We start from the raw sequence: 26745 nt of genomic DNA on the forward strand, positions 1-26745 counted from the left end.
GAAAACACAAAAAACAACTAAGAAAACGCAAAAAGAAGTAAAAGAAAACACGAAAAACAATATATTATTTGAGCAGTGAAAAAACAATAAAAACCTCTTTTTATTGTTTTCAAAAAAGTGGTTTTTGAGAATATAGAAAACACAAAAACAAAAACATACCCCCTTTTCTAAACAAGTTTTTTGTCTTCAAGAATAGAAAACAATTCATGAAAACATGAACCGCCTACCCTTCCTGTGTTTTTATTTGAAATGTAGATTTAAAAAAAAACGGTTATATTTACGAGAAAAGGGTGAGACACTTTTGTTAAAATGAGAAAAAAGAGGGTGATGATTAAATTTTCAAATTTTGGTTTGGATTAAAAACAAACTCTTCTAGTGTGGGAGGGTTTTCGGTGTTAAGGAAGATACCTAAAAGAAAAGAATAAGACCACCCCTACAGAGAACACCATGACTAATTCACGGTTATGGCACACCCACTGATAGATCAACTGAAATCGAATACCTGGGAACTTCAACTCAAATTCCCATTTCTCAAAATTTCGGATATCTCAATCTCAAGGTCGAGAACACCAAACAAACAATCGACAAAAGAATCCAGTTAGAAGAAAGCCATGTTTCCATATGCAGCTGTGCATATTATAAAAAGAATGCCCTGTTGTATATGCAGCTATACAGGTATAATTATAAATCCTTAAAACTCACTAGATGCGACCAAAAACGCATACGCGCATCTCTCTGTGTGAAGAAATCAAATATAAAGATGGTACTCATCTCTAAGGTTGAAAACTGGTACCTCGGTAGGCCTTACACCAGCTTCCAAATTTTGTATCTATTGACATGGGAACATGTGTCTCTTCCTCTCCGTTTATTGTTGTTGGGTGGGTTTGATATCTGCGTCCACATTCCCAACATGCAGGCTGCTGAATAACCCCAGGCGAGACGACCATCTCAAATTGTTCAAGAGATCTTCCTTGATTCTCCACCCCTTCCTTTAGGTCTAAGTTAAGCCCAAGGCCAGGATCAGTTAGTATCTAACAATTTTCACTTCATGAATACCCTATAGTTTTTTTCACCTGTTTCCTCCACTGATTCATGGAGGGCAATAGACCCAATATTAACCACATCCACTCCACTTGGCTCACCATTACTTGCTGTGATGGTTGGCATATCAGGAGACAATAAGTTTTCAAACATTTTGGAATCTTGCATGAAGGGGAAGTCCTTGATTTCCATCATGAAGTTGTCCTACTGGTTTTGGAAGCATCTTAGATGCCTTTCACACTGGAGGGGAAGCAACTTTGAATCCTTGATCATCATTTTTGGCGGGTTTGAGCCTTCTCTTAGGCAGCCTACGGTTTATAAAGCAAGCAAGCGTCATGTCATCCGTGTCATCATGTAAAATGGAACTAATGGGATCCACATCTATTGCTCCAGAACTCTGCTCAGAATTAGGTTTATTTTTTGACCTTGACCTTGACCTTTTGGGCCTATCTTGCTGGCAGACAGTTGCTCTTGAATCTCCATGTAAGGAAGTATCAGGCCCATTCTCTGTTGGTTCCACACATATTTGCATTTGTGGTTTTGGAGCCCTTTCCTCAATAAGAATGCCCCCACCAGATGTACCAACTGCTTGACCACTGGTTATTGATTCCAGACAAGCGGATGAAGCCTGGTGTTCTTCTGATTGTTCAATATATATTCTCCTTCTGGGATGCAGCTTAGGAGTTCTTTTCTTCATATTTGAGGTAGCATTATTCCCATCAAATGTCGAATCTACATGAGATGATGAAGCCTGGTGTTCCTCTGATTGATCAGCACACATTTTTCTTTTAAGAGGCCGCTTAGGAGCCCTTCTCATCTTTTTTGACATTGCACCATTCACATTCAAGGTAGAGTCCTGGTGTTCCCCTGATTGTTCAGCACATTTGTTCATTTTAGGATGCCTCTTGGGAGTGCTTTTCTCCCTACGTGAGGTAGTATCATTTGCACCAATGGTCTCAATACCATCAACATCAATTATCCGGGGGTCCAAACTTTCAGGGGATACAGTACTTACCCTTTTTGAATGTGATACAAGAGAGTCTCCCTTGTCAGTAATATCATGCCCACCAAATTCCCCAACCTCTTCACCATTAGTTATCATCAACATCGCTGAACCAATATCAGATGATGGACAACCTTGCATTGCAAATTCCCCAACCTCTTCACCATTAGTTATCACTAACATTGCTGAATCCAAATCAGATGATGGACGATCCTGTATTGGTTCAGTGCATTTAGCCTTCCTCGATTGTGGCTTCCTAACCCTTTTCCTCTTCTTTGAATTCGCATCATCCCCGCCAACTTTGTCAACTTCATTGGCATTGCTATTTCCTGGGACTTCCTTGGAACTGGTTTCAGCTCCTTTTCGAGGCTTCTGGGATCTTTTCTTTTTTGGAACATTCCTGCAAATTCATGACAAGGAGTAAAAAAAGCAGGCAAAAATTAAAGCAAACACAACCTTACACATAGGACATTGGCAATTAACAAAGATTAAGATTATCCAATAATTTAATACCAAGAAAAGTAAGCTCTGTGAAAGCAAGCATCTAATAATACAAAGCAGTAGGCAGTGTCTACCAAAACCTAAAGTAGGAAGCCAGGGACAGGACCCAAAACAACTTACCGAGAAGCAGCATTGTTTTCCCCCTCAGTTTCTGGCTGCACTCTGCGCAAGACCAACACATAAGACCAGGTTAAATACAGTCAATGATGTAAAGCAATATCACTGCAGGCTTAAGTTTTTTAACATACTTTGATTTTCTCTTCCTTTTTTGTGAATCCTTTTGGGGCTCAGAAACAGAATCCATTTCTGGCATTGGAAGAAAGTCTTTAGGACCAAGAGCAGGTCGTTCTGACTCCCGATCAACAAAGTTTGATATCAGAGCAACCTTTTGTATCTTTCTGGCTGCTTGAAGTAAAGGCACTTCATGAGGAAAAAGCACCTTCCATCTCCTGGAAATTAAAAAAAAAAAAAAAATGGGAAATATTCAGAAAGCAAGCCAAGGAGTTTTGGCAACAAAAATAATGTGAATCCAGTTCATGTTTGACAAAATTAAGACATTTTACTATTAAAATCCACATTTTCACACCTCCGGCATTGACTATCTGTACGTGGAGGAATGCATGCAGCAACCTTAGACCAACAATAACCATGTTCCATTATTGCTGCTTTCAACTTTGCATCCTCCTCTCCAGTCCATTGGCCCCAGTTCAAGGAAGGATCTAAACTGTTTACCCATCTGCAGCCAGAGTCAAGTGTTAATATCTAATTGAATAAACTGCATTAAAACTTAACTTCAGATTAATCGATAATACCTTTCTCTACATTGCACTTGAGTTCGACCGGGCACAAATTCAGCTATTTTTGTCCATGTCTTAGGCCCAAAGAGCATCACGGCTACCTTCAAGCGCTTGTCTTCATCCGCTGTCCATCTTCCCACCCTATGCCTGGCTGGGTGAAGAGTCTTTTTCCATCTACATTTTACAGATAACACCTGTCATTTAACTGATATCACAGCAATAAGAGAAACAAGTAATATGTTTTGCATAAACAATTTTTTTTTTTTTTTTGATAAGCAAATGCACAAACAATGCAAAAGCATGTTTCACAAATATCTAACAAAGCATCTCATGCAAATTATTTCCATCTAATGAAAATAAAGATAGACCCCCCAGAATGATAATGAACTTCTTGCATATAAGAACAAGAAGTTCCATTAGGCTCACTAAGCAACCAAAAACCAAACCTCTTTACAACATAACAATTAGCAACCAGGGTTGAAGCTAGAAGACAACATTCAGATTTACAAGCTTTCAGATCAGAGAATCATGGAATCTTGGCCCCGGAGGTAAGCATAGAATGTAAAATTCAAACAGCTAAAACCTATTTCAAGATGAAATCTTTATTGACTTTGAAAGATTACTGGGTTCCTGTGGTTTTTTGTCCTTATCACCCTAGAACACCTCAAAAAGTCATAAAAGCCAAGAAGAATGCATATGCTATTCCATATCTTCTTTACTTTTTGTTTTCTCAGTATTCAAAAGCACCTCTCTCCACATGCTCTCCAAGAATCCTGTATTAAGTGGATGGTACTATGTTATCCTTAAAATAAGAAATTAAGCTAACTCAAATATAGCTCGTTCTATCTCACCACTTAAACTACTACATTCTAGCAACTGGAGCAGCATCAGCAGTACGAAATAAAAGTTTTCACCATTTCCTAATCTTATACTGAAACATATGCAATTGTGTTTATATCTCCTGATGCTATCTCCAAAACTGTTGCATTGAAACTATCAACAATGTTCAAGAACTGTATGCAAAGAACACATCCATTTCCTTTAGAAGTAACTATCTGAGGAAGCATTGATCTTCCTATTCATGCAATGCTTGGTTTTCCAGCGAATTTATCTGATAAACCGTTTAACTAAACCGTACTGTAACTTTATAAGCTTTCCTGAGCATGTGGTTGGTAACAACCAGCAATAGGGGATGTGAAGCATCAGTTCTTTCCAGCTAGGTGCCTGTGAGGGCAAGGCACCTTCAGTCGAGTGCAATGAAAGCCACCAGGAGTTCCTTATTGAGTGGGCTCAGGCACATGACTGGTGCTTTTCTTTTTCCTATTTGTCAAGAGGGGCATAAATTAACACTGATTTTCCAAGCAAAAATACAGCTGCCTCTCTAGAATCAAAATAAAACATAAATGACAGGTAACTATCATTTTCCTTAAGAAAAGCCCAAAGAGACAAACTACATCATTCTCTTTTTCTCTCTAAAGAACAATCTCTTCTCTAAAGAGCCACCCTCTCCAGGAGGAGGAGGATACCCATCCTCATGGCTAATGTCAATGCACTCTCAAAGTTCATCGTTCATTTGACACACCCTCATGGCTCATTCCATTTCGATGCACCCTAATAGCTAATAATTTTTTTTTTATAAGTGCAAATTGTATAAAAAAGCCAAAAGGGGCGCACCAAATTACATACGGTGTATACAACGGTCGCCTAATAGCGCCAAAAAGGAAAGGGAAAACAAAAAATACTCCCTCCCTCAATCCATCCCCAACCGATCAATAAAATCAACTAAGGATATAGAAGTATGTTCTATAAACATGTTTGTCCAAGATAATAAACTGCACAAAAACAAGAACTTTAGCCTTTGAACAGAAAGCTCCATATTCTCAAAAGATCTTCTATTTCTCTCCTTCCAAATTGTCTAAAAGAAGCACAAAGGCGTTGCACTCCACTCTTTCTTCCAATGAACAAGCCCTGCCACCCTAAAAGGGTCTCTCTAATGAAAGCTTGAATCACCTAACACACCCACCCTGAACAAAGAGAACAAGGCTCCCACAACAGCCTTGCCTTCCCACAATGCAAGAGTAAATGGTCAATTGACTCCTCATGAGCATAACAAAGGGAGCATCTATTGGTTAAAGACCACCCTCTCCTTTGCAATTGGTCTAAAGTCAAAACTTTCCCCTATGTTGCTTCCCAAGCAAAAAAACAACCTTAGGAATGACCCAAGCATTCCACACAATACTAGTAGGGAAAGGGCTTACCCTTACTTCCTTGAGGATAGAAAGGAGGGACTTAACAAAAAGGATCCACTCTTTGTAACCGCCCAAAATACCTCATCCTCCCTCTCCTCAACCACCACCTTGTCTTGAATCATTGACAAGAAGCATTCCACCGTCTCAATCTCCCAATCATTGAGAGGTCTAGAGAAGCTTGAGTTCCATCCACCTCCCTCAGAAGAGTGCACCCACAAATCCGCCACCCAAGCCTCTTTTTTTTTTTGATAGGATCCACCTAAGCCTCTTTTGAGCTAGCTAAAGTGAACAAGGAGGGAAAGAAAACACATAAAGGCTCATCCCTGCATCATTTGTCTCTCCAAAACTTGACCCTCCAATTGCCCACTACAAAGAGAGTTCTAGAAAAGACCAACTCCCACAAAAGCCTTATAGCTTTCAATAGACCAGGCTAATATTGACCCAGGCTCACAGCTAACTTCAACATACCCTCACATGGTGATGCACTCTCATGGTTCATGGTTCACTTGATATACCCTCATGGCTCATCCTGTTTTGATGTGCCTCACAGCTAACATAGATCCAGGCTCACAGTAAACTCTAACATACCTCCTGGCTCATCCCTGCTTTGATGCACACCCATGGCTCACTTCAACATGTTGAGACAACCAGCTCCATCATAAAGCACACCCAGCACTTCGAACAGCTCCTTTTATCTAGAATTCCTAATTTTAATCTCTTTTTGTTTGTTTGTTTTTCCCCCTGATATGCAAATAGAAAGGAAATCTAAAGTTTCTTACTAAATACAAAGTCTGAAAATTTTATGAATCTCACTTTTTTTCAGGTTTTCTTCTTCTTCTTCTTCTTTTTGTTATGCGAAATATTTTTTTCCGAAATACATTAGTAAAACTGCTCACTAAATTTATTGGATATTCTTTATGAAAAAAATAATAATGGTTACCATTGTATTAATGAAAATCATGTCTGTGGCAATATATCTTCTTATAGGTACATTATGAGGGGAAAATCATCACCTATTTTTCGTGATAATAAGTAGTGTCAGCATGTTAAATCTATAATTGCCTTAGTGAACTGCATTTCCAAATTTGCTATATTATTTTTCTCTACAGATACATGTTAAATTATATAAAATTTAATGTGTCAGGTAGTGCATCATTTCACTCAGATGTGCACTTTGCACCCAAGCTCCAAAAGGCTAGGTGCTTTAGGTGCACCTTTCACCTTTCAAAACTATGGTCCAATCATAAATGCTTCTTAAATAAATGACATTACCGGATTATTAATACACATATTTGTATTGACTCAGAGTTTCTCTGCAAAAATTTCATGGTCCTCCCATCAACAGGAAAAAGTGAGGCAGCATCTGCTGCTTGATTCATTAATTAGATGTCTTCAGTCAAAAATAGATATAAGCTCAAATAATCTTTTAGGTTACCAACTGACCTGTTAGAGCATTGGGTGCCTGCCCGTCCTTGCAAAACAGAAGCTATAAGCTGCCAATTACCCTCGCCAAAATCTTCTACAGCAGTACGAAGTTGAGCATCCTCATCAACAGTCCATTCCCTTTTCAGTATGCAAGCATTAAGACTCCGTTGATAACGTGCCAAGCACTGAAATGGTGTCCTGTTTGTCCTTAGTGATACTGCAATATCAATCCAGCTATTGAGCCCCCTTTGCTGCAAAATAAATAAGAGTTTCTTATCCTCCGTAACATTCCATGGATCGTGATTGATTAAGGGGTCTTCACAGTTCAACCACCTGCAGGAGCAAACCAAATATATTTAACAAAAGGGTATAAAGAAATTAGTCCATCACTATATGGTGATTGGTGCCCAAGGAACATAAGAAAATCAGAACATCACAGACAACTGCAATGATTTGTCACATTAAAAAAAAAAAAAAGTCTTCTCTCTTTTCTTCTTTGATAAGAAACATTCCCCAAAGAAATATTCACCACCACAGTTTTGAGTAAAGCACAAGATGTGTGAGTTCTACGTCAAAATGAGTCAACCTTGCACCTTATTCAACAATTATAAGGTGTCAAAATGTGTGTTTCACAAAATGGAGATCTTTAAGGATACACACAGTTTCCATTGGGCAGTCAAAATAAAGATCACCATATAAACACTATGCAAGCAGCATTGGGCATTGAAACCTGAAAAAGTAGAACAGAGATATTTCTAGTTCATTCACCAATGCAAATGTACTACATATTTCTCACAAATATAAAAACAAAAGGTAAAGCATTGAGTGTCAAACAGAGTTGCACATGTCAACCATGAGTAGGACATTCTTAAAACACCAATACTTGATAGGTACAGACATCCTACTCCACAGTCCTTTTTTTCTTGGTTTTTCCTTGCTTATTCATCAATTTAACATCCATCATATCATTTTGCAACAAAGAAGAACAGAGGGTTGTCTTCAAGATTTGATTGAAAAAAGTATGGGGCATGAATGCAAATAGTATGACATGAAATCAACCTCAACGCATCATAAGATTTCAAGCAACAATACAGAACTAAAATGAATGAAATGAACTGCAAAAGTCTTCTTGTGCACGATCTAAAAGCAAACAAGATAGGAAAGTTTTTCATGGTTGAAACTGATGTTGACATATGCCACATACTAACTAAAGATGTGAAATCCATACTATATAAAAAGAAATAATTTGAGAAAGTGAAAGGTTTACCTTGCTTCACATTCTGCAGCAGATCGACGGTGACATACATAGATGCTAACTGCTCCCAATTCACTTTAGGCAAAAATAATCGAATGTTTTCTGGGGGGATTTCAAGATCAGTGATCGATCCCATAATGTTATCAAAATCATTTGGATCTTCAAAAGATCTTTCAGAGCCACTGCCAAATGAAATGGGATCAGGAATATGCTTGAGAAACAATATCATCCAGAAAAAGCAAATAAACACTTGGATAATACAGCATTGCTCCCAAAAAGAAAGTGAAAAATATATATATTTCAAGATTCAGGCCTCAAACAAGTGGTCAATGAGATTCAGACTTATCACATATCATCACAAAAGATCAACTTAAATTGTCTTAGAACATACTAAGCACCACTTCTCCTGAATATTTAGGAATTGATCATTGGTCTGCAATTGGATTTTTCCTCCTTTTAAATGGCTCCTCAGAGGCATGTGTTAAAGCCCAACTCTCTGACTTATAAGAACCAAAAAGCATCTATTATTTGATAACAACATAAAACAATACACTTAAAAAGTTCATTAGCCAAATTTTCTAGCCTCAATGCATGACATATTTGCCACATGGCAACATTTGGGTCCACTAATGTCAATGTTTGGTAGGTCAAATATTCGCAAATACCATCCTCTGGTTTGACTAATGAGCTCTAGGCATTGAGTTCAGCAATTTTCCATGAAAAGTTGAACCTGTGTTATAACACAGTTCTACAAGGCAGGAGATGGCTATAAAACATTTTGTCCACCACGAGCTGAAGTGTAATGCAGAGTTCTTTCAGCATTTTCCACTTTTGTGAGATAAAAAGGAATTGAAAAAGTGCTCTGTTGGTGCTTTTTTTTTTTTTTTTACATATATACACTTCTATTTAACCTATCAAAAAAAGAAATCATCTAAAAGAGATGAAGAAATACTAGAAACAAGATCCAAAAAAAAAAAAGCAGTCCACAACTGAATATAAGGTGAAACAGATGACACAGGACAATCAACAAGTCTAGATATAACCAACCAAAAAAAATTAAGTAAATAAATACAGCATATGTGCATAAAGAGATCTAGGCTTAATGAAAATCAACTACCTAGACCATTCCATCTAAACAACTGCATAATTCACTTCCACTGGAACTAGTCTCCTATTCATAGATCTGCGCCCGCCTTTATACAGTTAGATACAAAATTATCCATTTTTGAAACAGGAATTAAAGTAGTGGATCTTTTAGCTCCTTATCGCCGTGGAGGAAAAATTGGACTATTCGGGGGAGCTGGAGTGGGTAAAACAGTACTCATTATGGAATTGATCAACAACATTGCCAAAGCTCATGGGGGTGTATCTGTATTTGGCGGAGTAGGTGAACGTACTCGTGAAGGAAATGATCTTTACATGGAAATGAAAGAATCTGGAGTGATTAATGAAAAAAATATTTCAGAATCAAAAGTGGCTCTAGTCTACGGTCAGATGAATGAACCGCCGGGAGCTCATATGAGAGTTGGTTTGACTGCCCTAACTATGGCGGAATATTTCCGAGATGTTAATGAACAAGACGTACTTCTATTTATCGACAATATCTTCCGTTTCGTCCAAGCAGGATCCGAAGTATCTGCCTTATTGGGCAGAATGCCTTCCGCTGTGGGTTATCAACCTACTTTTAGTACCGAAATGAAACTTTGAATTGTAGCTACTTTTTTATTTATTTTTTTATTGGTAAAATACAAGAATATATTAAAAGTCCTACAAAAGGGTGCAACAATGTCAACACGTAGTATACAAAAAGCGCCTAAAGGCAAAATGAAAACAAAGAGAACAACATGAGAAAACCAACCAAGCACACCACTTAACACCCCAAAAACACAAGTTTTTACCTAGCAAACTCTCAAGCCCCCACTACTTACCACCCCAAGAAACGACTCAACTTGAACTCCTCACTGAACAAGAGCTTGATCCCCATTGCTCCTCCCCCTACCCTTAACTATCATAGGAGACCTATGGCAATTAATCAAGCACTCCAACTTTTGGATCTCCCTCTCAAAGCAAGAAGATGTGATTAACTTCCTCTTCCCCCCCAAGCCTTGACACAATGTCCTCTCCTTGTACCAATCTTCCTCAAAAGAGAGATAATCTCCTTTTTAAAACCCTCTATTGGCATCCCCACATAGCCACTGAAATGGGCCAGTTTATTCAAGAGGCCATCCAATGGATGCACCTCCCCCATCAAACAACAACCTAACTTCAACTTGGAAGACTTTGACTCCTTAAATCTAACAACAACATCTTTGCAGAAAGAGCCTTCCACAACGTTCTATGGAAACTCCAGCAGAGAACCATCCTTGAACAACATCTTAAGTGGTCAATTTCCTTCTCTCAAAGCCCCACCAGGTACCCCCTCTTTCGACTGAACAACAACATCCTTGAACCATCCTTGTTGCTACTTATCTACTAGTACTAGAACCTTAGCTGGTACTAAGGGGCCTCAAGGCTTTTTGAGCTTCTCACCCTCCAAAGGAGATCAAGTCAAGGGTTGTGGGAAGGGTTCTTGCTAGAAGTTCAGGCATTCCATAAGAGGGAAGTTTGTATCAAAAGTGCGCAAACCAGAACCTTCAGAGGATAGGGTTCAATATTTGGTGTCGTCCCGTGAGAGGGAAGTTTGTCTCAAAGGTGCTCAAATTGGAACCTCTAAAGGATAGGGTTCAAAATTTGGTGCCATCTCTAGCTAATGTCAATGGCCTGAGGTTTGTTGGTGATGATGATGCCTTGTTTCTTCTAGTTCAGTCTTCACTGCACCCAGAGGAGAAAGTGCCTTCTATTGACACCACTTTTTTGTTTGAGGCAGAAGGTTTTTCAGGTAAGTTTTCATCTCCAAATTGTTTTAAGAGGGAAGGGTCTTCTTCATTAGCTTCATCTATGTCCAAAGACATGGGTTCATCTTCGGGAGGAACAAAAGCTTGGTCCCATGGAGGGAGTTGGATGCAAAATCTTCAATAGTGTGCAAGGGTGATGGTTACGGGTTGTTGCGTTTGATTTCTAAGGAGGGTTTGGTTGGGGATTCCTTGAATAATCACCCTAAAGATGCCAAGAGTGAAAACCTAGAAGTGTGTAGTGAGGAGGGGGCTTCGGGTTTTGGGAGCCTTAGTAAAGGTCTGATGGCAGACAAGAGCCTAGGGAGCTTCAAAATTTAGAATGTTCAGTCAATTACTGCAGATCAATTAAGAAAAAGAGGAGTTGAAATAGTGGGTGGGAGATGGTTTGTAAGTGACCTTGTTGATTGTGTTTTTCGTGATTTTTGGGTTGTTGTTGGTAGGCTTAGAGGCTAGGTGTTCGTCTTTCCTCAAGATATAGGAGGGTTTTAGAAGAGGAGAGGAGTTGGAGTCAGAAGGTGATGGTCTTAAGAAGTGCAAGAAGTGTGGAAGTGGCAGTAGCGGGTAGATTTAGTTTGTTTTAACCCAAGGTTTCAATAGGTCTGAGGTCTCTGTCTTTCTAGGCCTTTAGGGTGAATTGTTTTGTTTCAGGTTATGGTCTGTTGTATCTTATCCCTTTTGCTTGTATTTAGAAACTACTTGTATACTCCGTGTAGAGAGAGAGAGAAAGAAGAAAGACCTTAATTCTCATTCATGTAATATCTACTTACAATTGAGAAATATATATATATACAAGGCTAGGAGTCCTAACTACCATACATGTGTCCTATATTAACAAGGAAATGTTATACACTATAAATACATTATATTCAACACTCCCCCTCAAGCTGGAGCATATACGTCATATGCACTAAGTTTGTTACAAATATATTTAATCCTAGGACCTCTGAGAGATTTAGTGAAGATGTCAACTAGTTGATCATTTGAATTAACAAAACTTGTAGCAACACATCCTGATGCGATCTTCTCTCTAATGAAATGACAGTCAACTTCAATATGTTTGGTCCTTTCATGAAAGACTGGATTGGATGCAATATGTAATGCGGCCTGGTTATCACAGATGAGTTTCATCTGTTCATCCTTTCCAAATCTCAACTCTCGAAGAAGATGTCTCAACCATATGAATTCACATGTTGCCAAAGCCATAGCTCGATACTCGGCTTCAGCGCTAGATCTGGCACTACATCTTGTTTCTTACTCTTCCAAGATATTAGATTACCTCCAATAAAAACACAATACCCTGAAGTGGAACGTCTATCTGTGGGTGAGCCAGCCCAATCTGCATCTGTGTAACCAACAACCTGAGTATGACCTCTGTTCTCGTACAACACACCTTGGCCTGGTGTAATTTTTGATATATCGAAGAATGCGGATTACGGCATCCCAATGGCTATCACATGGTGACTGTAGGAATTGACTAACAACACTCACAGGAAAAGAAATGTCTGGACGAGTAATGGTGAGATAGTTCAATTTACCTACGAGCCGTCGATATCTCTCGGGTCTCCTAAAGGCTCCCCTGTCCTGGTACAAGTTTGACATTCGGATCCATAGGTGTGTCTACCGGTTTACAGTCTAACATACCGGTTTCTTCCAGGATGTCTAAAGCATACTTCCTTTGGGAAAGGACCACAACAGAACTGGATTGAGCTATCTCAATTCCCAAGAAATACTTGAGTTTCCCCAAGTCTTTGGTCTGAAAGTGGGTAAAAAAATGTTGCTTTAGTTTCTGAATACCATCCTGATCACTGCCTGTAATGACGATGTCGTCCACATAAACAACCAGATAAATACACTGCCCCAAAGAGTTATGATGATAGAAAACTGAATGGTCTGTTGTACTGCAAAGCATGCCAAACTCTTGAACAACAGAACTAAAACGACCAAACCATGCTCGAGGAGATTGTTTCAAGCCATATAGAGAACGACGTAACCTGCATACTAAACCAGACTCCCCCTGAGCAACAAAACCAGGAGGTTGCTCCATATAAACTTCCTCGGCAAGATCACCATGAAGGAAGGCATTTTTTTTTTTTTTTGATAAGTAAAGAGAAGTATATTAAAATGAAAGAGGAAACACCAAACTAGTGTCCTCTAGGTATACAAAGAGTATACTAAAGCAGCCCCTCGACTCAAACCCAAGGAAGCGAGCCCGAACCCCTACCTATAACAAAAACCTAGCCACTCAATAAAGCTAACCAAAGACCGCGGGCTCAAAACTATAAACATTCTCGCCCATGACCACAGATTACTTACAAAAGAATGTTTCAACCTTTGGATTGACAACACCTCATTCCCAAAAGCCAACGAATTCCTTTCCTTCCAAACTGTCCAAAATATACATAAGGGGGCCATTTGCCACGCCTTTTTACGGATTTTCCCCACAAAAGCTCCATGCCACCCCAGGAGAGTTTCCTTAACTGTACCAGAGAGAACCCACTCCACCCCAAAGAGAGAAAAAAGAAGATTCCACAATGTCCTCGTCATAACACAATGGAGTAAAAGATGATCCACTGTTTCTTCTTCAGCAAGACAAAGGAAGCACCTATTTGCCAAAGAAAAACCCCTCCTCTGAAGTTGGTCTAGAGTTAAGATTTTGCCCCAAGATGCTTCCCATGAGAAAAAGGCTACCTTTGGCGGCACACTTGCTCTCCAGATACCAACATACGGGAACATAGCTGAACCGCCAGGCTCCAAAATAGAGTAGAGCGACTTGACTGAGAAGACACCACTTTTAGATGCTGTCCAAACCATCTTATCCTCATTCTCCCTTTGCACCCTAAAAGCTTGGATTTTAAGCATAAACTGTTCCATCATCTCAATTTCCCAATCATTCAGCGCCCTTGAGAACAAAGGGGTCCACCCATCCCCTACTCCATCTTGGTTCCACACTTCCGATACCCACGCGTCTTTCGCCTGAGAAATGGCAAAAAGAGAGGGGAAGGATTCGTAGAGAGGCTCATCTCCACACCACTTATCCTTCCAGAATCTCACCCTCCGACCATTGCCCACTCGGAAGGCTGAACTGCTATACATACCCATCCACTCCTTTCTGATAGCTTTCCAAAGCCCTACACCATGCCTCCCTCTTTCGGCCCGAGTGCACCACCCCCCCTCCTCTACACCATATTTGTGACTGATCACTTCCTTCCACAACGCCTCTCTTTCAATGGCAAAACGCCAATTCCACTTACCCAAGAGAGCTTTATTCATCAACGCTAAGTTTCTTATCCCCAAACCACCTTTGTTCCTTTCCAAACAAACCAGATTCCACCTAACTAGATGAGGCCTCTGATCAAGAGCGCCTCCCCCCCACAGAAAGTCCCTCTGAATCTTCTCCAACCGCATCCTTACTTTTCTGGGCAACAGGAAAAGAGACATGAAGTAAACCGGCAAACTGGAAAGAGTGCTCCGAATAAGGGTGAGTCTTCCCCCCTTGGAAATATACTGTCTCTTCCACATAGCCAACCTTTTCCTAAACCTCTCTTCAACACAATCCCATACCACCTCTGATTTGAAAGGTGCCCCCAAAGGCAAACCCAAATAACTGGAAGGCAGACCGCCCACCTTGCAACCCAACTCCAGAGCCAAATCCTCTATATCATTCACCCTCCCCACCGGTATAAGCTCACTCTTCTCCAAGTTGACTTTCAAACCTGAGCACGCCTCAAACCACATGAGAAGCCAACTTAGATGCGTCAACTGATCCTGGGACTCCTCACAGAACACCAAGGTGTCGTCCGCAAAGAGCAGATGAGATATCAACATCCCTTCTCCACCCCTACCTCTAGCCCTCCACCCAGATAAAAAGCCCCCACTGATGGCCCTTCTCATTAAGCAACTAAACACCTCCATAGCTATCACGAACAAATAAGGGGATAGAGGGTCACCTTGCCTCAAACCCCTTGAACTTTGGAAGAATCCGGAAGGAGAGCCATTTATCAGAACGGAGTATCTTACAGTTGAGATACATGAAGGAAGGCATTTTTAATATCCAATTGATAAAGAGGCCAAGAACACATGGCAACCATGGAGAGAAGCAGACGGACAGAAGCAATCTTGGCAACAGGAGAGAATGTGTCACCATAATCAGAACCATAAACCTGAGTATAGCCTTTAGCAACTAAGCGGGCCTTAAGGCGATCAACCTGACCATCAGGACCAACCTTAACTGCGTAGACCCAACGACAGTCAACGGTAGATTTACTAGAGGGTAAAACAACAAGATCCCAAGTGCCATTAGAGTGCAGAGCAGCCATTTCATCCACCATTGCCTATCGCCAGCCTAGATGGGAAAGAGCTTCATGGAGACTCTTTGGAAGAGAAACAGAGGATATAGCAGAAACAAAAGCAGAATAGGGTGAAGATAATCGATGATAACTCAAAAAATTGTAAATAGGATGAGGATTACGAGTAGAGCGAGTACCTTTCCGAACAGCAATGGGTAAGTCATTAAGAGAAGGCAGAGCCGGGGCAGGTGAAGCCGAAGGGATAGGAAGTGAGTCAGCAAGTGCTTCAGCAAAAGGGAGAGGAGCAACGACACGAGGGCGACGATGATAAACCTGAAGTGGTCGAGGAGGCATACCATCAGGTGGGGAGACAATGGGAATAGGCAAGACTTCAGAAACAGGAAGAAACTCAGAAGTGGTGGAAAAGAATGGTGAGTCCTCAAAGAAGGTGACATCAGCGGAGATAAAGTATCGATGAGTCTCAAGGGAATAACAACGATAACCCTTCTGAAGTCTGGAGTATCCCAAGAAGAGGCACTTCATGGTTTTGGCGGAAAGCTTGTCCTGTCCAGGAGTGAGAATATGAACAAAGCAAGTACAACCAAAGACACGAGGAGGAAGGAAATAAAATGGTTGGTCAGGGAAGAGAAGGGAGTGAGGAATCTGATCATGCAAGACAGAGGAGAGCATACGATTAATCAAATAACAAGCGGTAAGAACAGCGTCCCCCCAAAAACGAAAAGGAACATTACTATGGAGGAGGAGAGTACGAGCTGTCTCAACAAGATGTCGATTCTTGCGTTCAGCTACCCCATTTTGTTGAGGAGTATGAGCACAAGAAGACTGATGAAGAATCCCATTATGAGACATAAACGAAGTAAATGGGGCTGAAAAATATTCCTTGGCATTGTCACTGCGTAACACACGAATAGAAATATTAAACTGGGTTTGGATTTCAGCATAAAATTTCTGGAAAATAGAGAATAACTCAGCTCGATTTTTCATCAAAAATAACCAAGTACATCGAGAATAGTCATCAATGAAAGTGACAAAATACTGAAATCCTAAAGTAGACGCAGTCCGACAAGGACCCCAAACATCAGTGTGGGCAAGCTCAAAAGGAGACTTTGCCCGATTATTCAAACGCTTTGGGAACGAGACACGAGTATGTTTCCCAAGCTGACATGACTCACACGAAAGGGACGACAAAGTGGAAAAACGAGGGACCATCTTCTGGAACTTGGAGAGACTAGGGTGGCCCAGACGATTGTGAATGAGGAGAGGAGCATCAGTGGAAATGCAAACTGCAGGAGATGAATCTGAGGTGAGGTGATAGAGGCCTTGAGACTCACGTCCTATGCCAATCATCTTCCCCATACTCCGGTCCTGCAAGGTCACAAATTTATCAGAAAAGGTAATAGAGCAATTAAGAGTACGAGTGATTTTGCTGATGGAAATAAGATTAAAAGGACATTCAGGAGTATAAAGGACTGAAGTGAGAGGTAGAGAAGGCAGAGGAAGGGCCAAACCAATACCTTTAGCCACAGTTTGAGAACCATTAGCTAAGGTAACAGTAGGTAAAGCAGAGGTAGTAGTAATAGAGGAGAAAAGATCCTTATTACCAGATAAGTGATCAGAAGCCCCAGAATCTAGAATCCAGGGTCCAAGAGAAGATGTGTGGGTAAGGCAGGTAGAGGCATTGCCAGGCTGGGCAACAGAGGCAACAGAAGCCTGAGATGCGGAAGAGCTCGGAGGCTGAGGCAGCGGAGAATCAGAGGACTGGGCCACATGGGCAGTGCGAGGAGGTCGTCCATGTAACTGATAGCAACGATCGCGAGTGTGGCCAAGTTTATTGCAATAGGTGCAATGAGGACGTTGACCTCTACCTCGGGTACCACTGCGGCCTCCTCGAGAGCTAGTTTGAGAAACTAACACAGAAGAATCTGAAGTGCTATCAAATGGCAAAGTCTGAGTGGAGGAGATACGGAGGAGGCGAGCAAACACATCATCCAAGGACGGAACTGATGAACTACCAAGAATCTGATCGCAGACAGACTCAAGATCCGGACGGAGGCCAATAAGAGTGAGAACCATGAAGAACTTGTCAAGCTGTGTTTGTTGAGCCCCAACATCAGGAGTAAGAGGCATCACAGTCAAGAACTCCTCCTTAAGAGAGGCAATCTGGCCAATATAAGTAGATAGATCCAAGTCCTGTTGGCTGATATGGACAATAGCAGAAGCCACCTTATAAAGACGCTGGATATCATTCGTATATAATCCTTTGGCCTGAATCCAAAATTTAAAACAAGTTTTGTAGGTCCGAAGATGAAGAAGAATCTTGGGATCAACCAATTGCCATAATACACTACATAACTGTGCATCTATCTTCCTCCACTGTACGCGGTCAACCTCAGGGATATCTGTCTCCTGTGTAATCAAGTGATCCTCATATCCTTGACCCATAAACCAAAGTTCAACAGAAGCAGGCCAGGAAAGATAATTGTCACTGCCAACCAATTTCTCCGAAGTAATCATAGGAGATCCAGATATAACAGCGGAAAAAATGGAATTTTTAGTAGTCATATCTACTTATTTGGAGAATGATGTATATTTGGATCGAAGAGAGCCCTAATACGGCTGTAGATCGCTGCGTGGCACCACTGGAAAGGGAGACGGCTTCAGATCACGGCGTGGCACCATCGGAAAGGTAGAAGAACACTTCCTTAGGCACGTGCAGGGATTAGGATGGAGAAAAAGTAGCCGAAGCTCGCCAGAAAAACTGTTTGGAAGGTCAGCGAAGGCAAAAAACCCCAAAAGAGGTACGTGCAGGGCTCGGATGGCAGAACCAGGGATGAAGGAAGGCTAGTCGGCGTCAGGCGAGGCTGGAGGAGGAGGCGCGTGGCCGGGAAAGCCCTCACGCGCTGGCGCATGAGATGCAGTCGCAGGACGGAAAATGGCGCGTGGCCGGCGCGTGGATGATCTTTTGGTTCCGGTGCCTTAACAAAAGTTGGAGATCTCCTCCAGGCGCTCCTTCTGGTATGGTCGGTGTCGGAAAAAGACATCGCCGGAAAGTTCACCGGAAAAGTTTGCCGGCGGTGAGTGTTTTCTAACGACGATCCGACTAACCGGAAAGTATTGGGAGATGGGGAAGATGACCGGAATGAAACACGGTCACCGGAAGGTTTCCCGGAGTTGATGACACGGGAAACTGGAAAGAATTAGGTTTTCTCCCTTGGCTCTGATACCATGTTGAGAGAGAGAGAAAGAAGAAATACCTTAATTCTCATTCATGTAATATCTACTTACAATTGAGAAATATATATATATATACAAGGCTAGGAGTCCTAACTACCATACATGTGTCCTATATTAACAAGGAAAGGTTATACACTATAAATACATTATATTCAACACTCCATATGTGCTTTGTGCGCCTTTTCCAAACGCTTTTAATATATGCTTTGTTTATCTATTAAAAAAAAACAAAAAATCTTCTTAAAAATAGTATAAGATTAAAACTTCAACATTATGCTGGGTTAAAAAAAGTGTCTTGGTTTATTCCTGTCTGAGCAACATCGGATGCCGATGCCCACTCCCAATGAATAAGAATATGTTCCTATGATGCCTCAGTATGCTGGCAACACCACCTTCCAAACTAACTCATTTGATCAATTGCCAAAAGTTGAAGGATTTAAAATCTGAAAGGATTCAACAATCTTCAACTCCCAACCAAAGCTTCTTCTGAATCCAGGATTCCAACATTCCCTGCTCAACATCCCCCCTCCCTGCAGTCCACCACACAAGCATCTTTATGGATGGCTATGTTAAATAAAATCAAGAAATGATCTTTTGGAGGACCTTCCTTGCACCAAACGTCAATCCAGAATTTAGTCTAATGGCCACATCCAACTTAAATGGTTGTCCTCGAAGAGAAATCCTCCCAGCTCCTTCCAAATAGCTTTCCACATGCTTGATTTTCAAATTCTTGCTTTAGAGCACCAACCCATATCTAAATCCACATACTTTCTTATAGTGCTTTTTCGCCAAAGATTATCCCATTCAGCAGCAAATCTCCAAAACCCAGAAAGGACTTACTGAGAACTTTGACACCTCTGATACCTAAGCCCCTTAAAGCCTTATCGATGCATCTAATATCTGCCGACCCTCGACGAAAGCATTTTGAGACTCTGAAACCACCTTGGCAGTAACTATCTAAGCTAGCTTGCAATAACCTTTTCCAAGGGCCTGTACAACCCTCCCACCAAAATAATAGGCTTAGAAATCCTTTCATTCAACCATTCTTTTAGATGTAGAACAACCTTAGGATGATTGTCTATAATTAAATAAGAGGGGTTAAGGGCTTTCAATCATTTTAGGATTTAAGGAGAGGAACAAGAATAAAATTACAGCAACAAGAAAAGGGTAAAAAAAGAACAAAAAGAAAAAAAGGAAAATAAATGATATAAAAGAAAGAAAACCTTAGAATCTCACTGAGAAAGAAAAATGATCGAGTTTCACCATTGAAGATTTTAAGGTATACAAAAAGCTTAATATTATTTAGCATCAATACCATTTTACAGCAATTATTCTTACTTAAAGGCTTTGGTAAACCTAAGAACTAAATAAAATCATGAAAATATGGGTAAGACTTTCATAGGAAAAACTTCACATAATACATTCTTATGTTGAAAGAAATCACGAAGAATTACATTGTAAACCAACAATTCAAAACCCCTTTACACAATAGTAAAACTTTTAAATGTGAAATAGGAAACACAATGACTTGCAAACAATAGAAAATAAATTTAAATTAAACATAATATATATATATATATATATATATATATATATATATATTGATAAGAAAGAAAGAAAAATTATTATAAATAAAAGAAAAGGACACTATACACCAAAGTACACTGAAAGTATACAAAAGATGCTAATAGGCAATGCCCGAAAAGTTAGAGAAACCAAAAAACACTACTCCTTCTCATCTAATCTATAAAATCATTAAAAGCATTGAGGCTTCTCCTATGTACAAACTAACCCATGACCTAAGATTGCACAAAAAAGTGTGTTTAAGCACTTAAATTGCTTGCTCTTTACTTTCAAACACCTTTTGATTCCTTTCCTTCCAAATCATCTAAAAAATGCTTAGGGGAGCTTTCCTCCATGCCACCTTCTATTTTCTAGCCATAAAAGAGCCATGCTAACTTAGTAAAGTTTCCTTGACCATAGAACAACAAATCCATACAATGCCAAACAAAGAGAATATGATTTGCCATAAGAGCCCTTGCTTCAATGCAGTGGAGGAGAATCCGATCTATTGATTCCTCTTCCCTTTTACAAAGGACACATCTATTCATCAACGACCATCCTCTCTTCTACAATAGATTCCCAATCAATACTTTGCCCTCACTAGCTTCCCAAGCAAAAAAGCTGCTTTTGAAGGGACCCATGAATTCCAAATGATGGCCCTAGATAAGGAATTGCATGCCTCGATTCAAATACGGAACGCAATGATTTAATGGAGAAGATCTCATTCCTAAAATCCATCCATACCACTTATCCTTCTCTTCCCTCCTCAACAGCCTCTCTTGAAATCTCGGAAAAAAAAACCCTCCACATCATCTAGCTTTTAATCATTCAGGTGTCCATCAAAACAGGGATCCCAATGGCCCTCCTCAACCTGATCCTCCCACATTGCCACCCAAGCCTTCTTTGAGGAAGCTAAAGCAAATAAAGAAAGAAAAGTCATACATAAGGCTTCATCCCCATACCACCTATCTTTCCAAAACTTCACCCTCCTCTCATTTCCCACCTCAAAGGCCACACCACTACAAACTAAGTCTCATCACATACTAATGTTTTTTCAAACCCCCACCCCATATTTTCCCTCACTTTGTGCGAACACCATCCCTCTTTCCTATTCACCATACTTCCTTAATGACCTTTTTCTAAAAGGTTTCTTCTTCCAAGGCGTATCTCAACACCATTTCCCTAATAAAGCCCTATTAAGCATTGAAATTCTTCTAATCCTTAAGCCCTCCTTTCTTTCCCCCTACAAACATTAGTACATTTTACTAAATGTATCTTTTTCTCAAAGGCCCCTTCACACCAAAAGAATTCCCTCTAAATTTTCACCAGTCTCAATCTAACCTTTCTAGACATGCTAAACAGAGACACATAATAAATAGGCAAACCGGATAACACACTGCGGATCAAGGTCAACTACCTCCCTTTCAAAATGTATTGCCTTTTCCACAATGAAAGTCCTATGCGAAGTCTTTCTTCCACACAGGCCCAAACTAAAATGAAGCCCCTAAGGGAAGCCCCGAATAGTTGGTTGGGAGGGGAGCTCCTCCACCTTGCATCCCAACCCAAAAGCCAATTCTTCCACAGTAGCCACACCCCCTTATTGAGATCAATTCACTTTTCTTCAAGTTAACTTTCAAACAACATAAGCAATCAATTTAAATGTAACATTTGACTTTGAGAGGCTTCGCAAAAGACAAGGGTGTCATCAACAAACAACAAATGAGACACCTCCACCCCCTCCCTCTCACCCAAAAACCCGACCAAAAACCACCCTCCCTAGCCTCCTATTGAGTTTTTAAATTAAACATAATATTTAAAGTTCTAGTAATTTTTAGAGAAAACCACATAGGTAGAAATGATAGCCACCATTTGGATTCACATATCATTCAAGCATACAAGATATAAGGGAAGACTAAGGGTATGAAGAGTGCATCTTGTAATACGTCACTTTCAAGTGTGAAGTTCAAAAGATCACAAATCATGGTAAAATATTGCAGAGTCGCAGACCATACCTGAACATATCCACTGATTTCTGAAGCAGCATTTCTTGAAACTGCTGTTTTATTCCCTTCACAAGATTTTGCATTTCTAACTTTGACCACTTTGCCCGAGTGAATGAGAGTGGAAATTCTGTTAATGCCATCCTATAGTTAGCAACATGTGCATTCTCTGCAGGGCCATAGTAAATAGCTGAGACTTTTTTATCATTGACCTGCAAAAGCTAAAGGTAAAGTACACACTATATGGATAGTAAGAGAGAAATAAGAAATACATAAAGGACACCAAAGAAGGGATGCAACCTAACAGCATGGATTATTTTCACTGTACACCAGAGAATACCAAAAAGAGAAAAGAAGAATAAAGTAGCGTATACCCAAAGCTATACTTAATACGCCTCAAAATCAAGAGCCAGCCTTACATATGAACATGTGATAAGTGACAAGCATATTTAAGCAACTAAAACAGAACTCAACCAGAATGACAACTAAGCTATCAATTTCAATTTTAAGATAATCTAACATGAATGTTAAAGAGCACCATGTAATGAAGCTAGGAAACAACTAAGCTATCAATGCTATTATCAACTTCCTCAAACTTTTACTTGCTTAAGAAAATTCTCCTATTTTTCTCCCCCTAAATAGCACAAAGAATGACAAAAGAGTAACCTTCCACATTGCCTGACCCTTTAATCCCTGAGCTCTACCAGGGCAAGTTAAACAACCTTTCGAATAGAACTGCAAATTACAAATGAATCACAGATCCAATAGAGAATCTAAGCCAAACAGGTGTGACAACGAACAGGCAGATGACTGACTTTTTACAGAGACTTGCATGAGGCACATTAGTGAATAATTTTCCAATTCCTAGATATGAAATATCAGATGCCAAAATTCCATCAATGACATACAATATTGACTTTATGCAATCACAAAACTGTTAGTTCCGGGAGCTTGTAACAAGTATCCAATCCATCATTGTTCATATTTTGTCATGCATATAAGATATAGAAGTAAAGAAATAAGAAATATATTTTCAAAATCTCTAAATTTAGCATTCCAGATAGAAGCATTTCACGTTCTTGCTCATGTCATATGGATTCATTTCCAAAAAGAATCGTCAAATTCATAGTATAAATCAATTATCTACTCATAATAACAATCATTAAAAAGATTTAGACGCAAAAGTAGACCATGAAGCTGTAACCACCAGACTTTTAAAATGTGATGTAACAAAACCTGAGTGAAATAACAATTCAGAAAGAAAAAGTAAAAAATGATTTAGGGAATGACCTTGGAGTTCTTAGAAGCCTTTAACTTCGGAAGAGAAATTAATTGGACACGTGCATCCTTCTTCTGGGACAAAGCCCGTCCCATTCTTCTTCTACAAGAAACTTGAAAATCCTTAAGGATTTTAACACGTTCCTTCAACTTCTTGTTCTCCTCAAGCCTGGCTTCAAGCTCAATCAGCTTGCTTCGGAGAAATCTCTGACAAGATCTGTTCTTCTTAAGAGCATCAACAAACATGTGCCCCAACTTTGGAAAGCTAGTTTGCTTGGACAGCAAAGGGGGAAAATTGCTAGCACCTAGTCTAGAGCTATGGTTCTCAGGAACCTTACTACCAAAGGATTCCAAATTCAGAGTGGAGTTACTAGCATCTTCAGAATCCACCTGCTGCTTGCCAGAATCAAGGACCTTTTCTTTTTTCTGTAGATTGTTATCCACACCACTTTTCGGAGTATCTGCATTACAACATTGAGAACAAGTTATATCTTCAATTGGTAAAGAATTTCTATCATCTTCTTTTATGTTAAACTACTAGCAGTACTTATCAGAAAAAATGTTAAACTACTACTAGTTAGCCCAAAAGATGAAACTGTTAGATAATGGACCAGCATACATCCGAACTCCTCCTAAGTTCAATAAATGGGGATAATCAACCATAAAGGGTGAGAAAGACTCTTATACTAAGTAAATCACCAGTGACCAATCCACCTAAAAATTTAAACTCTTAGATAATTGATCACAAATGTATATCAAGCCATTTAAGATCCTGCCTCGTATTTTTTTGATAAGTAATGATAATATATATATTAATTAATGAAAGGAGCTTATATAGCTTGAGATCCCACCTCATATGGGACCTCTTCTAGCACTTGGTTTTAAAAAAAAGGAATAAACACATAAAATGGTTCAAAAAGACAATACCATGTTAAGCCACCAGTTTATGAAAATGATAGACCAACAATGTATGTTCAGCCAACTAACAATTATAATAAATATAATCATAATTGTTAACTTGTAAAACATATCGTGTATCATTTTTTCTATTTTTCCATATCAGACATCTTATGGTATCGCGTCTTTAAGCCTTTTTATATAATAAAAAATAAATAGAAAAAATATATATACATGTGCATATATATCGTAAGCATGAAGTCTAGAGTAATATATAATCAATTTCATGAAAGATAATAGCATTTAAAGTATCAAACTATATCATACCATATAAAAACATTGAATACTAGAGTTCCAAAAAGTTCAATTTAACAAAATATAAGTTTAATATAATAGGTTCATCACAAAATCCACAAAAATAAACTTTTTAAACTTTTAGATTTAAGTTTTAATTCTAAATCCTACCTAGGCATATGTATTTATACGTGTTGTTGATATATATATGCCTCCATATGTTATCTCCAAAGTTTCAGCTTTTCATGTCCATCATCATTCCTTCTCCGAAAAAATAGAATAAAAATACATAAACTAATATATTAAATAAAAGTTTCCATTCATTAATCCCATCATTTTCAATGTCAATGTTTAAACCATTCAAATAAAAATTCTCTAATCATTTTGTAATGATAAATTTACTTAATTTCCATAATGGCTTTCAACAACACGAATGAACCTTTTATGTGGAATTATATTAACTCTCTCTCCATCAATTTCTAACCTTTTTGTACAACTTAAACAATCAATATGATATTTCTTTTACCAAAAAAAATTGAATTTGATTTTTATTAAAAATTATGAAAAACAATTGAAGATGTGTGTATCATTATATCATTGTGTCACGTATCGTATCACGTATCACATATATATTGTAAGATATGCTTAAGATAAGATATGGACTGCGATGCATATTGATTTTCATAAAAAATGTATCATATTATTGTATCATATTGTTAGGGCACGGTAGCAGGTTTTTGTGTCTTCGCGCCTTTTTTGTCTTTAGTATTCTTTGGTTTTCTTTGCATACAACATGTATACTTTCTTTTCTTAATACTAATCTTATTTACCTATCAAAAAAAAATCATATTGTTGTATCAAAAGTTTTTAACAAGTATAAATATAATCACACCAAATATTAGCATTATAGCAATTAACCTAAAAGTTTAAAATCTAGAGTGACCAAAAATGTATATCAAGGCAGCTAACAATTAACACACTAAAATAAAGAATATGAAATACATGAACTGCACAATCAAATGAGATTCACTGAAAATTGCTATTCTTGCATACGTATCCCCACTGCATGGCTTTTTCAATACACAGGGGCCTACTGATAAACAGAAAAATCCAGGGCATTTTTTCCCATGTATCTCTTCAAAGAACCTATTCATGACGAATAGCATTCCTCGATTTAACCGAACAAAACCAAGGATAAATACCATTTCTCAATTCAATCCATCAAAACCAAGATACAGAACCATATGGGATTAATAGCCTTGCTCAGTCCATTCCAGCAACACCAAAACAAGGATCACTATAGCATTGCTCAACTCAAATCAAACAAATAAACAAAGACGGAACAATGCCGTCAAGTACTCACCCTCATGGTACGCTGAGAACCGTTTCTGGATTGCACGGAGGATCTCGAAGTCGTCCTCGTCCTCGTCCGAGACCGCAGGAGGCAGAAAGCTGAGCGGCTTCAATGAGAGAGGGGCTGGCACATCCTCGGACGGAATTGAGAACCGCTTCTGAATGTTTCGAACCAACTCGAGATCGTCAATACCTTCAGAGTCGGCATCGGAGGCGGCGCCGGAGGTGGCAGCGACGCCGGAGGAAGTGGCGCGATGATTAAGGTTTGAGCCGGTTAGAATACAAGCCCTTCTTAGGGCTTCCAAATCTTCATCGAGGGCGGAATCATTGTCGTCATCACTTTCTCCACTCTGAGAAGCCATGAGAACTGAGATGAATCAATCTAGGGTTTAGCAGAGAGAGGGTTTAGACAGAAACTGCAGTTTTTTTTTTCTTTTTCTTTTTCTTTATTTAAATTTTTTTTTTCACTTTTTCCCATCTGGCACATGGCTGTGGGCTTCTCTGTTTTAGTATTTTTAACGTAACCTGCATGTTTTAATAATATTATTTTTAAAATAGGAAAAAAAAAAAATCAAATCCCATTCTGTCTCTTCCCTTATTAGATTTTTTATTTTTGTATTTCTAATAATTTAATTAAAAAACTTGGGCCCTTAG

At 39.3% G+C, this 26745-nt stretch overlaps 1 protein-coding gene across 1 annotated transcript; it reads right to left on the reverse strand.

Moving 5' to 3' along the window:
• Nucleotides 1–499: 499 nt before the first annotated feature.
• On the reverse strand, nucleotides 500–26525 carry LOC117904578 (snRNA-activating protein complex subunit 4). Its single transcript, XM_034817256.1, is given in 11 exon segments — nucleotides 500–2444; nucleotides 2666–2707; nucleotides 2794–2994; nucleotides 3132–3281; nucleotides 3358–3516; nucleotides 7035–7349; nucleotides 8284–8311; nucleotides 8314–8453; nucleotides 22282–22481; nucleotides 23560–24008; nucleotides 26102–26525. Coding segments are annotated over 11 exon segments (3204 nt in total). The 5' UTR covers nucleotides 26454–26525; the 3' UTR covers nucleotides 500–1276.
• Between the last annotated feature and the right edge of the window lie 220 nt (nucleotides 26526–26745).

This window comes from Vitis riparia, chromosome 17 (assembly GCF_004353265.1).
Source record: "Vitis riparia cultivar Riparia Gloire de Montpellier isolate 1030 chromosome 17, EGFV_Vit.rip_1.0, whole genome shotgun sequence".
Lineage (NCBI taxonomy): Eukaryota > Viridiplantae > Streptophyta > Magnoliopsida > Vitales > Vitaceae > Vitis > Vitis riparia.